This window comes from Aegilops tauschii, chromosome 5, assembly GCF_002575655.3.
Source record: "Aegilops tauschii subsp. strangulata cultivar AL8/78 chromosome 5, Aet v6.0, whole genome shotgun sequence".
Taxonomy (NCBI): domain Eukaryota; kingdom Viridiplantae; phylum Streptophyta; class Magnoliopsida; order Poales; family Poaceae; genus Aegilops; species Aegilops tauschii.
The window spans coordinates 469,103,068-469,119,753 of record NC_053039.3 but is presented as its reverse complement, the minus strand read 5'-3'; the positions used below and the strand labels follow the sequence as shown (position 1 = coordinate 469,119,753).

At 45.1% G+C, this 16,686-nt stretch overlaps 2 protein-coding genes across 2 annotated transcripts; both read right to left on the bottom strand.

The window, feature by feature from the left end:
- Window positions 1-460: 460 nt before the first annotated feature.
- LOC109736225 (histone-binding protein MSI1) lies at window positions 461-8,072 on the bottom strand. The gene is made up of 6 exons (XM_020295464.4): window positions 7,549-8,072; window positions 3,028-3,354; window positions 1,941-2,093; window positions 1,211-1,335; window positions 971-1,066; window positions 461-880 (listed from the first exon to the last, which is right to left on the bottom strand). The coding sequence occupies exons 1-6, from the start codon at window positions 7,903-7,905 to the stop codon at window positions 652-654; spliced, it is 1,287 nt and encodes a 428-aa protein (XP_020151053.1). The 5' UTR covers window positions 7,906-8,072; the 3' UTR covers window positions 461-651.
- A 1,540-nt stretch (window positions 8,073-9,612) lies between these two features.
- LOC109736305 (kxDL motif-containing protein LO9-177) lies at window positions 9,613-14,444 on the bottom strand. Its single transcript, XM_020295556.4, has 3 exons — window positions 14,134-14,444; window positions 10,305-10,457; window positions 9,613-10,120 (listed from the first exon to the last, which is right to left on the bottom strand). Exons 1-3 carry the CDS (start codon window positions 14,253-14,255, stop codon window positions 10,015-10,017), a joined length of 381 nt encoding a protein of 126 aa, XP_020151145.1. The 5' UTR covers window positions 14,256-14,444; the 3' UTR covers window positions 9,613-10,014.
- Between the last annotated feature and the right edge of the window lie 2,242 nt (window positions 14,445-16,686).

Here is a 16,686-nt window from a genome sequence, read left to right as displayed (position 1 = left end):
CCGTCATACTTCTTCAATCTCTGTTATTCCTGCTCCAGCTGCTCAAACAAGCACCGGCGAGACTGCCTGCTCCCTCCTCCCGCGGCCGGCTGTTCTAACGCGCAGGCCTCACCGACCCACCGTACTCCCATCGCTGGCCTAGCCATCCCTCTACTCACCTACACCTGCTGTTATTCTCCAGCAACGGCATACAAACTAATAGACCCTCGTACTCCCCTTCGTGTGGGAAACAACTGCCGAATCTTCTCTGGCTCCGTGTCGTTCCCTTCCTAGGCCTCGCTGTTGTCCAATGCCATGGTGCCGTCGTCGCGGCATGGTCAACATGGTCAACAAATGACATCCATCGAAAGTGGACTCAACTTTGTACCAACTTTAGTACAAAGTTAGTATAAAGTTGGATCATCTATTTTGAAACGGAGGGGGTAAATATCTAACGGTATAATCCCCAGGACTCACGATATGGTGAAACAGGTAAATGCATCAACTACAACCGACAGGTAGTCTAATTGGTATGTACTATGCTGGAAGTGCCGAGTACAACGCACATACAAATCCAACCAAGACAACATGTTCAATCACAGAAGGTTACCTAAAATCGACAAAGCTAAGGTATTATCTTGCCTCCATTCAGGTGTCCTACCATTAAGGGTTTCATGAAGCCTTTGCCGGCTCATCGCTGGGAAGATCATCCTCGTCATGGTAGATGTTCTCCGCCATCTGCCATATCTGAAGGATGTTGTCTTCAGCAACGCTTGCAAGCACCCAGTCCTCACACGGGTTCCAGGAGAAGTCTGAGATTTTGCTTGTGTGGCCTCCATGAATGAACAAGAGCTCAGGAGGGCCGTCCTCCGCGTCCTCTGGTGTTTGCTCCTGATCAATTCTGTCAACACAAACATCATTCACATCAAGAGGGAAGTGAGGAAACGAAAAAGGAATGTTGAAAAAACTTTGAAAGCTGGACGGTTTTTACCTGCTTAGATCCCAAACCATCAGCCTCCTTCCCAGACAACAAGATGCAAGTATAGTTTCATTCTTTGGGCTCCATCCAACTTGAAATACTTCCTCTCTGATTACACAATCAAATTCAGATTCAAGACCGATAATAACAAACATACAATGAATAACACAAACATATACTCGTTTCCTTCTAAGCTAAAAATAGGATGGATGGAACTTCGAACAGAAAAGTGATGGTAAAACTGAAGCATACTTGTGACAATCAAAAGTGTGCAGCGAAGTATCAATCTTCCGAAGATCAAATAATTTGACAGTCTTGTCGGTTGAACCAGTTGCAACAACCCATTCATTGAAAGGATTGAAAGCCAGGCAATTCACCTATAAATGTGACATAAGGAAACAAAGTGGAAAGTGTAAGAACACATTTCTTTACACAAACAACAGAAACAAAACCAATTGGCTCTTCCAGAAGAATAATATAGGGAAAGCAAGGTGTGCCCAGTGATAACAGCCTCTGAATAGAAATCATGCACGAGTAAAAACTACTAGAGTGATATGACTATATGAGTATTCATAAAATTGCTACCAGATGCCATCTTTCTTTTCTGGATACAGCAGTTGAGGTTTTCAAGTGAAACAATCCATGCAGCCGGATAAATAGATTGTAGTTTTCCTCCGATCACTACAGCATTCAAAATGAGATCATTTAGGATGTCCTCGGCTAATTTGTTTACAACCAATACTTGAAGAGGACCTAGATTCTAGAACAATGAACGTGTTGACACCCCATATGTTATCGTTATACAAATATGCTACTCTGTTTTGTATCCTGAACCACCATTGGCTGCATCAGCTTCAGGGGTAAGAACCAATAAACAAATTAACAAGATATCTAACCATGATATTGTATTCTTCACATAATGTTAATAGTATAGCATTAAACCAATAGTAAGTAGAGACTTGAGGCTCCCCAGGAAACCTACCTCACCCTGGTGTGCCACCACAGACTGTACAGGCTTGGTAGGTGCAGGACTACGCATATCCCAAATTAGGAGATGATGATCATCACCAACTGAGCCGAATAAGTATTCATGCCTCAAATGCCAAGCAACATCTTCAACGACGCCATCATGAAACTAAACAGAACAGAACCAAAAGAAATATCGTGTTAAGCCACTAACAGATGTGCTGGTCACATGAAAAATATCAGTTGAATAATCATACAAGTGAAACTTCCATGTTTTTGCTATAGTATAACTAGGAAAGTTATTGGTCCAATGTACTGGGGACCATGTCAATTGACTGAAAATACACATGGTGCTAAAAGGGCAGCTTGGTCGGGAAGAAAAACAGACCCCCTTATTTTCCTACAAGGTGAAGTTATCCATGCACTACCAATATGTTTCCAATTGAGTATTGTTACTGTGTAGCACTGATTTTTTTTTATGGCCCTGCATTCTGTGCAGAAGCTTACAAAGATAAACTTCAAAACAAAATCAGCACCGATACCAGATCAGTAATCTCACTTGTTCACATATTCAACACACTGAGCATTAAACAGTATTATTGTTATGATTTATGATTCTTAACTGACTATGGACCATGCCATGCGGTACCAACAGCTAGAGAACCAAAAGGAAGGAATTGACAGTCTTAGATTAATAACACTGCCAGAGCTGCCATGTCTGAGTGTGAAATACAGACTATAATTCTATTCTTCAGGATAACACAGCAAAACCTGCTGACATGGACGGTGCATCACCCAAAATTACCCATGAAAGCTGCTGTTAGACCTAATGTGAATGGTTTCAACTAGGAGGGTGTAAAAGAAGTGTCGTAATTAGGATGCAGATAGACTTTTTCCTCATGTATACCATCTTCACAAAAGACCATCAGGAATATATTATGTATATTATTTCTCCAAGGATGAATACCAGATATGACTAGCACACAAACACATTCAGAGAAATATGCTATCAGAATGGCATGTCATGAGGAAAGCTTTAACCAATGGTACAAACAAAGCTATGCGTTAATGCACTCAAATGGAAAAAGGATCATGAGCCATACCTTAAAAATCTGGTATGCGTCGAGAGTTTTATTTTTACCATTTGCTGTGATGTCCCATAAGCAAATTTGAGCATCATCCGATCCACTCAGCAAATGACCCTCTTTAAAGATACTCCAGGACAGGCCATATCCTTCAGAGTTGTGTCCCTTCAGCCGTAAATCAGGATTGCACGCACCATCTAGTGGAGGCTTTGATGGGTGCTTGCTATAATCAAAGACATACACTTCTGCACTGACTGTCTTGGTAGCAATAATAAATGAATTTTGGGGCATATATCGAGCCCGATTAACTTCTCCATCATGATTTATCTGTTGAACTATTTGCACCTACAAAAGACAGACAAAATGCCTCCAAATGTGATTTTTTGCACCATCAAAAACAAAATAAATAGCAAGAATGGTACATGGCATGTTATCTATATGCACTAAAAGTTTCTTCACGAAAACAATTGTTCTAGAGGTATACAAATATACCCCAGGTTATCTTAATCTGTTTTCTAACAATGGCACAAGTGCAAGTCATATTTGAAGGCCTGGCCAAACTTACAAATCATCAATACTATATTTGTCTAATGAGTTCTGGATTGTCACATTTCCTTACAGTCCAAGTACAATCGATAACTGGTTTGTTGATCAAATAGACAACAACTCAAAGGCGCATCCAAACATTGTTACATGCGAAAAGGACACCTGAATTCAACAGAAGGGTTTATATTCCAACTTCCATCTATATCACAGAAAGATGCTATTATTATATGGGTCCAACAAAGCAACACCACTGTTAGAATGATTCAAAATCAATTGGTTATGGCCTTTTACATAGCAGCATGAATTGAGGACTCGTACTAGTAAGCAAAACAAGTAGTTAAATTAATAGGCGCGTGACAAGAAAGCACAAACATCTCAATCACAAAAACATGCGTCTAGCAAATTTTGAGCTCCATGACTGGGCTAAGGTACATAATATAATTATAGACATGGCGTTAATCTACTAGGGTACTTCAATTTAAAGAAGTTAAATCAACAGTCTAACACAATAGATCAAAGCAATTAACCAAATCCCATATATATTCAACAAAGGGATCAAACATAAAACAGACAGTAGGTCAACTGGTGTCCAGGTATGGGAACAGAAATGAGAGATTCATGGAAAACAAGAAAAATCTACATGAACAAGTGAAGATGCTAAGCAAGTATTAAAGATATCATCAGACATCCCAAGTTTTCCCAATAGCACACAATAACCAACTCAGTATGCATTGGTGACCAACAATAAAACACGTAAAAAATGCAATAGTGCTCACAACAGCCCACTAGTCTTCACGAAAATCACCCAACCTGATAAAGTACCCAAACAAGTTCACAAAAAATTAATCTAAAATCTAGATGTGATCAGATCCCTAATCTGACAGAACAATTCATCTCAAATCACTATTGGGCATGCAATGCGCGATGGACCACAATAAAACAAATTGCCCAGAACTTCTCACAGTATCTCAAATCAGTACCACAACCACCCAGAAAACTGTTGCCAAAGAATCAGCAAAGGAACCATGACTCAACCTAGTGAATTGGCCACAAACTAGGAACTCCATTAGTTCATAGATCGCATCATAAGCAAGTAAGAGAGAAGACTACTACCTTGTTGGATTCTGAACAAATCTGACTATCTTCATTGTCCAATTTGGCCATGGCATCCTCAGGAGGTAGATGGACTTGGGCAACTGTGAGGTAATTGGGATTGCCTACGGATACGTGTGTGCCAAACAACACTTTTTGGACAGACTGTTCATGGCTAGGGAGCCACTGCACAGTGAGCAATGGCCACTCTAACGCGTGTGTGATGATGAGATCATATAGAAATGGCGCATTACACTTCCAAATCACGAATTCCTCCAAAATGTGTTTATTCATCATATCTTCATCCTCATGAATCTGTACCTCCTCCGCATGAAATTCCTCCTCTATTCCCACAGACATCTCCAGTCCTTTCGCTCGTCCTTCCTGTGTGTGGAAGTAGGGGATTGGGATTCTAGGGTTTGGATCTAGGGGATTGGGATTCTAGGGTTTGGATTTAGGGGGGTTGGTGGGGGTTATGGTGTGGAGGAGATCAAGGTTTTACTGGTTGGTTGGGAATCATATCTGGGCTAGGCAAGTTTGAGAGGTAGGATCAAAGCCCAAGGCTGGAGGGGGGATTTCTGACTTCATTCTAGCACTGGGCTAACATATTGCCAAGGTAAGGTCAATAAGGCCCAGTTAAAGAGGTAGGCGCTCGCTCTGTTTGGATCAGGTTCAACTGCATTATAATTTTACAACTATGTTGACCTTAGAAGGTACCAATAATTCCAAGCAAAACCCAAGTAAGGGGTGTATCATCAATATCCCCAAAGAACCTTATACCATTTTGAAAGGGAGGCAACCAATTACTTACTTACTTACTAAGCCTTTTGCCCCAAACAAGTTGGGGTAGGCTAGATATGAAACCCTTTCACGAGGACTTCCCAGGAGGTCACCCATCCTAGTACTACTCTCGCCCAAATGGGTTTCATACCCAAAGGACTGGCTAGTTTTTACGTTGGCTCGCCAAGCCTATCACAACCCTTAGATATGAAACCCTTTCACGAGGACTTCCCAAGAGGTCACCCATCCTAGTACTACTCTCACTCAAATGGGTTTCATACCCATGGGACTGGCTAGTTTTTACGTTGGCTCGCCAAGCCTATCACAACCCTCCTCCTTTACCCAGGCTTGGTACCGGCTATGCCTTTGATCTCCTCCAACCATATCCTCAACCAAGCCCCCTAAAACCAAAGACAGCAACTTCAATCCACTAAGCTTCCAAGGACAAGATGAACAAACCAGAGGTCTTGGTGGGGAACAGAGGAGGAGTTTTGTGGGGAGCTTATGCGGGGTAGCTGTAAGTTGAGAATGCCCAGGGATGCAAATCTGTGACCCTTAGGGTACCCTCTGACCCTCCTTAGTTCAACCATATTAACAAAAATTTCAAAAAGTGATGTAACTTCTGAAAATTTACTTCATTTGGTCGAACTGAAGAGGGCAAAAGGATATCCTTAAGGGTCCATTTGCACTCTTAAGAAAGCCCACAAGATGAGGTTTCAAGAGAGGACGTTGGAGATAAGCAGGTCATTGAGAAATTCAGGATTTCTATGTGTAGCATACCATACATGTATGATTGCTTCCGCACCCGTGCGTTTTGACTGGTCCTCACTTACTATGCAGTGATGCCTAGACAAGAATCTGTGCAGAAAGTGTTGTTTGGCAAATCTCCCAGAACTAGGCCAATTACCTCGTAACCACCCAAATACAACCTAGCCCCTGAAGATACCAAGGCCAAATTTGACAAGGATAGCAATAGCTAGATTAGTGCATGGTCCAACAAGGTAATATCTTCTCTCATATTTGCTATGATAATGTGACATGTGAACAGGCTGAGTTTCCGGTTGTGTTTGATACAGTAGGTTGAGTTATAATTTCCTTCTGTTGATTATGATTATTTGGTGATCTATAAGATCTTATATTAGTTTACAGAGGGAGTAACAGAATAGCACGAGATATAATCAAACTCAGAAGGTCGTAATCAGAAAATTCCAAAGCGCCAACCATCAACATCCCTACAGACCCGTGCACCATTCAAAGAGGGGTTCACAAGTTCCTTTCCTAACACTAACACAAAAAAATGTAAGACAGATACAAAACCTGTACAGCACACAATTTACACCAAGAAAGCCAATCAACTAGTAATAGAACAGTGCAGTTAAAAACATGTTATGAGGGGAAGGGTGGAGGGGGCTTAACCAATACAATAATTAGGTGACCACTGATGCAGAGTAAGTGCCTGGAATGTGATATGATGAAAGTTTACAACTGTAAAAGCACACATTGTTGCTTCAACTGCAGCTTACAGAAAGACAAAGTAAATGATATATAGCTGCACTTCCTACTGCTGACATGTGAAATCAGGTTGCTAAACCAGCAAAGATGAAGCACTTTCAACTGCCAGATCTAGACCCATAGTCTGCACCATTGAAATGTGACATCCTAGAAGCTTACAGTTACAGAACAGAAGCAATTTTGGTTACCCAAGTATCACGATACAACCCCACTACCTTCATCTGAAACGCCTGCTGCTAATCAATAAGCCAAGACAGTGATTAACGCAACACACAAGCCGCCAAACCCCTCCGAAACTAACGCAACACACAAACCGCCCACAAACTTCGAACCCCCCCCCCCCCAGTACGCCTAGCTAGAGGAACAGGCCAGCATAAATCCCCTCCCTCCTCCCAAAATTACCATTACCCTCGCCAATAAACTACCAATACACGCTCGATTACCACACAGCTAACACGAACCCTAACTAACCCCCACGAGCAAAGTGGATCAGCCCGGAACAGAATTGCACGAGCCCACAGCACAGCAGCACCGGTAATTAATTACCCATAAACAGCAGAGGATGCGAGATTGGGGGAGGGGGAGGGGGACGGGCGCGAAGTATCGAACCTTGCCGGATGCGGCCCCGAAGCCGCCGATGTCGGCGTGGTCGTCGTCGTAGTGGCGCGCGTCGGCCTCGGCGTCGTCGAGGGGGAGCTGGACCTGGGCGAGCATGAGGTAGTTGGGCTCGTTGTCGGAGGTGTGGGTGCCGAGCACCATCTTCTGCACGGAGTGGTCCTTGCCGGCGGGCTCGGTGCGGTCGGGGAGCCACTGCACGGTGAGCGAGGGCCATTCGAGCGCGTGGGTGATGACGAGGTCGTAGAGGAAGGGCGTGTTCTTCTTCCAGATCTTGTACTCCTCGTTGATCAGCCGCTCCTCCACCTCGGCGCGGAACTCCTCCTCGTCCCCGCCGCCGGCCTTCGGCATCGCCGTCGCCCCGCTAGGGTTAGGGTTTGGCTTTGGGCGGGGGTTTTGGGGCGGGGGGAGGGGGGAAATGGCGGGAGGGTGATGGGGGGTGGGGGTGGGGACTGGGGAGCGTGACGGGGGGAGGAGAGAGGAGAAACTGTGGGGGGCGCGGCGCTGTGGTGCGGTGCGGAGCGGAGGGGGAAGAATAAAAAGAGAGAGCCGAAAGAGAGGTCTCGAGCTGTCAAAACGAAGGGGTTTACACGCGAGTTTGGGCCTCATTGCTTCAGCGGAGGCCCAGGCCCGGCTACGAGGCGTTGGAGGCGTTGGACCCACATGTCAGCCAGAGTGGAAGGTGTGAGCAGTGGAGTAAATGTGGAACGATGCTGAGTAAGCAGATTACTGCTATACGGAGGGAGCAATAAGTTCTTTCCAGAAAAGCAGAAAAGAGAATCAAGAAAGATACAAAATCTAATAACGTTTTCAATTAAGGCAGCAATTGATGACAAATGTGAGCTGGCGGGAGCGAGGTATTACCATTTTTATTGGGGTGGCACACAGCATGTGCACGTCACGACAAAAATTCCTCTCTTCTAACATGCTCCCTCGATCCGGAATTACTTGTCACGGAAAAGGATGTATCTAGACGTATTTTAGTTCTAAATACATTCATTTTCTATTCATTCCTGCGACAAGTTATTCTGAACAGAGGGAGTATTATGTTATAGCGTGTGCCCCTATTCAAGCGTAGGAAATGATAAATAGGTGGTCTTCCTTCTCCCGCATACACCCTTGGCTCTTCGTTGATGTCTCCCACTCTTGTGAGCTTTAACACCTCTCATGGTCATTGTCTATAACCACAACTATTTGAAAACTACATTGTTGTTACTTCATTATAGTATATACTCGAATATATCCTAAAGGTCCTAACTAAAAGGAATTCAAAACAGGATCACGGTCTATCTTGGTTTGCCTATCATTCACCCACTGTATTACACCACGTCTTATCACATCGAAGTGAGGTCAGGTTGCTTGCAGGTCACACATGCGAGTTGGATCCACTAGGTAGTAAATTACACAAACCAACCACATATGAGGCTAGGGTAAACACGTTGGTACCAAATTTAGGACAACTCACGGAGAGCCACCAAGTTTGTGCCTATTGAGTAACAAAACACATCACGCGCATGGGTGATGATGAGGTCACAGAGGAAGGGTGTGTTCTTCCAGATCTTGTACTCCTCATTGATCAACCGCTCCTCAACCTCGGCACAGAAACTCCTCCCCGTTCTTGCCGCCGGCTTTCGGCATCGCCGTCTCGACATTTTTTATGTTAATAAGGGTACATAGCGTCCACCCTATTCGAGCATAGGAAAGAACAAAAAAGTAGTCTTCCTTCTCCCGCCTTGCAATGTCTCTCACTCTCGTGAGCTCTGCACCTCTCTCGGTCATTGTTTATAGCCACGACCCTCATAATTTCCCCTCATATGAAAGAAAAACCTTAAGCAGAACTAAATACTTTGCAAGGAAAGATCTAATGTGCTATTATTCTGAAAAACTACATAGTTGTTAGTTCATTATGGTATACTTGGAGATAGCCTAACTGCCCTAACAAAAAAGAATTCGCAACAACAAAACCTGCTTGACAATCAAATCGGATACAACCATATCGAAGCTAGGTCAGATTGCTCGGAGGCCATAGTTGCCACAATCATCACGGAATGCTCCCAGTTAATCGTTCAGATAGGCAATGCGCATTGTGCTCGCGAAGCTAACGAGGTAGCCTTATAATCCTACACCCAGATTACCATTTGTTTTCTGGTCATGTCACACTAGATCTTACAAACATGGAGCATATTGCAAATATAACCTTAAACCCTACAGCGACCATCCCAACAATTACGTGGTGTCCATCTCACATATACACAAGGAAAAGAAGCAAAAGGCATATATCTACCAAGTCCAGTTATGTACATACGCCACAAAATGTGTATGCAGAAGCTTCTGGAAGAATAAATGCTGCAATTTTCGGCAAACAAAGGATGAAGATAGCTTGTTGCTTCACTTCTCACGAAGAATGGATCTTCACTGCAGATCTCGTCACTAACATGCTAAGTTTAGGTGATAAACCGACTATTCCAGAGGAGTTTCAAGATCTGGTCTTTGGTCCATGGTCTTTGCCATCGCGCCATCAGGGAAAGCGTCTGGATATGTTGTTGCTAACCTTGATTTCATGCTTCTACAATAACAGCATAAAAGACAAGTTACCTGCGCCGGAGAACTACTATAGAGGTACAGCTCAAATAACACTCCTGGAGAAGAGAATCATCCCGTAGATAGACAAAACCGCACTAGAAAATAATAGAATAGAGACTAAAAAGCAGCTGGCACTTTAGAAGAAGAATAAGCATGCAAGAAGGTACCTCAGCTTCATGAAAATATGGTCAAGATCATCCTTCATCGACTTGAGAAGGCGAGCTTTGCTAGCAAGGTCACTGGACACCTCCGCAAAGCATTGCTCAGAATACTCGTTGAAATGTATGAGAACTGCATTACTATCTTGCAATCGCCCCAGTCTGCAAAGTAACAGTATGGATCATTAGGCCACAATTCCGAAAACTTCTACTGCCATGCAGTAGATACCTGTCATTTAAGCATTCAGAATTACACAAGTCTAACAACGTAATGGATGCCAACCTAAATGTTTCGGTAGCTAAAATGCTCTAAGTGGAGAGTGAGAAGCACTCTCACCAAAAAAGGAAAACAAGAGTGCCACTACTAAGAGATGTTACTAATTACGTTACCATGGCACGAATTTTGCAGAAACGGGGGAAGCAGGCTGGCTTGGCATTACAGCATGCACTAACCAAGGCCAAGATTACCAGCATTTGTTGCATAAGAGTACTGACTAAACTTGGAAGCTCACATTTTTCCATAGGGCAAAGTGAGGGTCAGAAATATACCAATTTAATTAGGCAAGACTTCAATTTACTTGGGAAATGGGAATAAGGATTGTTAGGTAAGCACAGATCAATTTTTGTGGTCCAAGTCAATCTTCCCTACAGAAGGGGACAGCTTGTACCTGAGATGGATTACCCAAGTAATGAGAACAATCAATCAGTATTCAGTAAAGATCTATATCCCAGTCCCCAACCTTCCCTCCATTTCAACTCGGCAACATGGCTGGCATGTCATTGGTCCTCGGGGCCGTACCTCCAACCTTGTCATGTCAATTGGTCTTCGGGCCAGTACTAAGTTTAGCACGTCACAGGGTCAGGTCAGGCAGCCCACACTAAAGCATGGTGCGTGGAAAAGGGAAACTGAAATGTCACATGTCTATGGCCAAAAATGAAACGGACAGAAGTATTCTTTTTGTAATACCAGCAATATCCATTACTCAATGGGCCTGACTGGTGAATAGTAGGTCTTATGGTTTGCCAGTAGCACATTACTTATTTAGTGGATGACCGGTGACCCAGACCATGTTGTATTGGCATGAAGAAGCAAAATCAGGAACTTATACCCCAAGTAATTTAGATGAGCAGTTGTGCTATACTCCCTCCAATTCCCTAGAAGCTGTTGTTTTGGAGGCATGGGTGAAGTCCGACTTTAGAAACTGAAATATCGATATCCTTTGAAATATTTAGATTAGACAAATGAAAAATCATATGTGCAACTTTGTCTCAAGAAAGACTATGAAAAGACATAATGGTGTGGCTTTTAGAATATATTATAATAGAAATCAGTCGCCACAGTTACGCTTTGAACCATGCTGATGTACAAACAACGGTGTCGGAAACTGGATGGAGTAATCAAATTACCCACCTATCCCATTAAGGAAACAGCTAATCATACAACTCTATCAAGGAAATCAGAAAAATAACAAGCATTGGCGTACTAAGGATAAATCTATCATTTGATATTATGCATGCTTAATTGGAGAATAGAATATGCAGTGAACAAATCACTAGCGATATCTGTGTAGCGAGTATATCTGCCAGGGCAAGATGCCATTTATGAAAGTCGAAAGCTGATATTTTATAGAAAGGAAAGTAGGAGTTCAAGAGGGAAAGTGGCACGTGCATTACCTGCGTACTAACGAGAATTACTGCAATTAATTACAAGATCTAGGAACTATGACCACCCTATGCCTGTTGGGAGTCCAAAACTGTTGAGCCAATAGGGTACAGAGCGTTGGTGGGTTCTGAGAAATTATATACGACTATGAAACATAATTTGACTCATTACACATGTAAGAATGAGAGCACAGAGCACTTAACCTTTTCGCAAGCTATGACCACTTCAAATTACATGCATTCCCTAAACAACATATACAAACCACACGGAATTGTCTACAAGTATAATAGAGTAAATTTTAAGGCCCTGTTTGGAATGGATGTAAATTTTGTGTGCTGCCCGGTATTCAGTTCAAACTTGAGCTAAATTGCGGGGAGCACATGGATTTTACACTCAATCCAAGCAGGGCCTAACATGTACTTGATTTAAAAAAAATACTAACAGCACATTCTACAGCTGTTTTAGGTTGACTAGAATCTCAGTGCAATCCTTTACAAATTATACAAACTCTTGTTTGAGAATCAAGGTTAGGGCAGGTGAACGCCACATGCCTGTGCAAAAAGAGGCAGAAGTATCACAGCAAGCACCGCAAGTGCTCGGGGAGGAAAATGAGAAACAAAAGTGTAAGTGTACAGTAGGGTGTCTCCATGATACTGATAGCACCAAAAGTCCCAGCAATAGAGCCTAGTACTGCCTATTTACATGTTTATCAGATTTGATTCATGAACCATTTCAGGGGCAACTGGACAGGGATGCACGGGTATATGGGTGTTTTGGATGCAAAGAGGAAAACAATCAAACAGATAGGCAAACAGTGGAGACAAAAGCTGGATGAGGCAAAGGGACATCAACAGTTCTATTATCCTCGGTGTCACAGAGATAATGTTGTGCACACATATAGTAGAAGCATAGCACTTGGAATTTTTATAAAACTTATAACCAGCCATATATTTGACGGCCCATCACTAAATGCGAGCATTTGGCTTAACTCTACAAGCTCTTTCTAGTTTGAACTCATCAGTCATCACTAACAAATACCCAATTAGGAGGTAATAGGATGAACAGAGGACAGAAATAAACAGTGGAACACTCAAAATGTGCACATGGCAAAGGGCCACCGATATGGTATGCTCATATGAAAGTAGTACAGAACCATCACTAACAACCGCCTATACATTTACAAACCATCACTTAACAGCAGCAATTAGCTGAACTCCGTAAGCTCTTTCCACTCATCAGTCACTCCTAACAATGGTCCAATTAAGAGGTGGCAGGGGGCTCTTACTATCGGATAAACATGGGTGCGGAAACAGTGGATGAGCCAAGAATTAGAATTTGATGCGGCCAGATGAATCAAACTATTAATAAGAGGGGACAAAGTATGCGGCAATGAAAAGTTTATTTGATATTGTAAGGATTAACAGCACCATGTGCATGCACTTAAGATGGCACGGAGTAGCCATGGCTCCTGCCAGTCTCCCCTGTCTCCGATCCTGTGCCGAAATGAAGGCTACCAGCAAACTCGATGACATCCCAGATTTCTATCCAAGATCCATTTACCAGTTAAAAAGCTTCACAACTTGTACAAGAATAAAAAGATCGCGAAAACAAGTAATTATGTTTGTAGGACACAGATTTTCCTTCTTCATGTCTAACTTGTAAGATCCAATGCCAACAGGTGGCCCCTGATGACAAAAAAGCGGAGTGTTGATTTGCTCTGCGTCACTAGATCACTGCCTAACAAGGCTTAAAGTAACATAAGTATGTACTGTGAGATGTGAATGCCACCTAGAAATTCTAGCGACCACTTGGTAAAATCTCCGGGCAGTCAGGCACGACCCGACTTTCAGGTTTACTACATACCAAAGAATAAACCGAATTCACATCATCTACCATTGTTCAACCCAATTCGTACTCGGACACTCTTGAAGGGAGGAATAAGTAGATCTCCCTACGGCTCTGAATCAAGCACCAGAACTGCAAGCACTCAACAGTTGAGGCATACATCTGCAGACACAAACAACCTATGATACTGGCAAAAAGAAAGCAACCTATGATAAAACTGGGATTTTACGAAATCTGTGGCAAAACTAGGGGCGGTATTCTGATGTGTTAGAACAAATCGAACTGAAACCAAATTACGAGCGAAGGCGTCGGAGACGGGGAATCACTCACATGAGGTGCTGCGCCTGCTTGATGGATTCCACATCCTCGGCGCTGACGAGCGACCTGAACTGCGCCGCCACCTCCGCGGCTGCCGCCGCGGTCTCCGGCGAAGCCCCCGGCTGCTTCTCCATAGCCCACCCCCCCTCTTCCTCCCCCTCGTCGTGAGCTGGTACCGCGGATGTGCGCAGGGGCGTCACGTGTGGCCGTGGCGAGGTTGCGGGGCTGTGGGATCGGCTCTGACGCTGCCTCCAGTGGTAGCCTTGTCGTCGGCGGCGAGGACGGTGGACGGAGAGGCTGCGCGATGTGGGCAGGCGTTTAGATCGGTGGAGACGGGGTGGATAAATACGCCATCGACGTCAGACTGCGCCGGGTAAACAGGCCGTGTGGGGTGCTATGCCAATCTCTACTCTTTTTTTTCTTTTGATGAAAACTTTAACCTGCCTATCAGCCTATCAGGCAAGAGCATCTAGCATACCCCTTAAACCGCGGAATTGAAAATATGGTTTAAGGATCGGTTTGATATGTGGTTTTCAGTTCACGGAAAATGCATTTTAAAGATTGATTTAAGCTATGGCTGAACAGACTACTCAAACTTAAACTGTAAAAATCGAATATTCATTTATATTTTTCCCCACATCTTTCTCTCGCCCGTGTCCAAGGTCAGTTAGCTCGCCCTACGAAATCGGTGGACAGCGCACGAAGCGGCCAAATCCAGGAGCTAGCTAGCTCCTCCGTCAGGTGGCCAGCTCGAATCGATCCGTAGCTAGCTTCTAGGAGAGACGCGGGCGGGCGTCGGCCGGGGCGGGCGGCTGGCGTCTGGGGACGGGTGGGGCGGCGCGGACGGCAAATGCGGATGTTTCCGTGGCAGTTGGGCTCCCTCGATACAGAGCATCATAGAAGTGGACGCAAAAACTGTATTTTTGTAGATCGGTTGGAATTTTTTTTACCGCATCCCTTAAAAAAAAAAGGTCAAAGGTGTCTGTTCGGGCTACTTTTTCCGTATAAAACTAAAAATTGATGGTTATTTTACAGTTTGATGGGATATAAAGGGTGTGCTAGAGATCTCTAACATATGTTCTGAAACTGAAGCTGAACTTTGTGAACTTTAACTTTTTCTTTGGATACGGACTGATGCAGATATATTGCGGACAAAGCTGCTCTGAAGCTGAAGCTGCTGTAAACAACTTCAGTGTTGAAAGTTGAAATTAAACAAAGGACGCACGATTATTAGGGGCACATTCGAATCGAAGATGGTAAGTTGTCGCTCTTGTGCTTGACCATTCACGAGTCTAATTATTTTCTCCTCCGTTGACAATCGATCTCCACACGGGTGAGGATAGAAGCGGGCAGTCAGAACACAGACTCAATGCCACAACGCTCAAAGATGTAGGTTCTGCTCTTGTGCTCGACCATGCGCAGCTTGCCTCTGCTCGCTTCTCCGTTCACGATCTCCACGCCGGTGAGGATAGCAGCCGTGTGAGCTGCTAGCTGTTCATCATGCTTCTGGGGTTCCATGAAAACGCCATAGGTTTTGGCTATGCAAAACCTGTTGGCCCCCAGGTACACCATGCTGCTGCGGATCAACAGCCAGTGGTTGGGAGGGCCGGAGACTCGCCACCTGCGCAGTACCTTGGGAGCGCGGTCCAGAGACGAGAGGTCGGCGGCGCAGAGCTCGTGCTGGCTCTCGCCGCCGATGCCGAACCACAGGCCGTGGAGCTCCGGGACTCGCAGGGCGTGGCCATGGAAGGGCAGCACCCAGCGGCCTGCCTTGGCCCACTGCTGGTTGGACGTGTCGAAGCAGTAGGTGCCGAAGGCGCCTTTCTCGCGCTCTGAAGAGATGCAGATGGTCTCGCCGTCCTCGAGCAGCGCGTATGACTGGATGGTGCGGGCTTCGCAGGCCGGATCGTCGAGGTAAGGCGGCGGCGGGAGATTGCGCCAGTGCCAAGCCTTGTCTTCATCGCACCTCCCGAGCCCGTATGGGTTGTAATGGACAAGAGCCTCGAATTCGCTGGGGTACGAGCTGCTGATCGCGTAGAGGGAAGTGGAGCGACCGGAGTCCTGGGCGCCGTTGGCGCTGGCCTTGGTGACGCACAGGAAGATGGGACTCCGCCACTTGGAGGAGTTAGGCGGGGCAGCATCTCAATGGAGCCTCCGTCGCCGTCGGCGTCGGCGTCGGCGTCGTACAGGACGGTTTGGCCGGCGAAGTCCACCGCGACGATCTTGCCTTCGCCGCCGCCTCGTCCGTAGAAAGGCATGAAGTCGAGCGTCAAGCAGGCCTCGCGGGATGATTTGAATCTGACCACCGGCCGGGTGAGTTCCTGGGTGCTCCTGTACGGCAGCGACATCTTATTGGGCTGCGCGTGTGCCGTGATTGCCTCTGCCGCTGAGGGGTAGAAGAGATTCTCATGGGGCATCATGCGGCTCAGCCAATACGAGCCGCCGCCGCCGAAGTCCTTCATCACCAGGTTGATGAACTGCCGGGAGAACATGGCCTCTTGCCAGGGAGGAAGCTGGATTCGTTCAAGATGCGAGAGAGGATTCACGAGGGGAGGATGGGGGCGA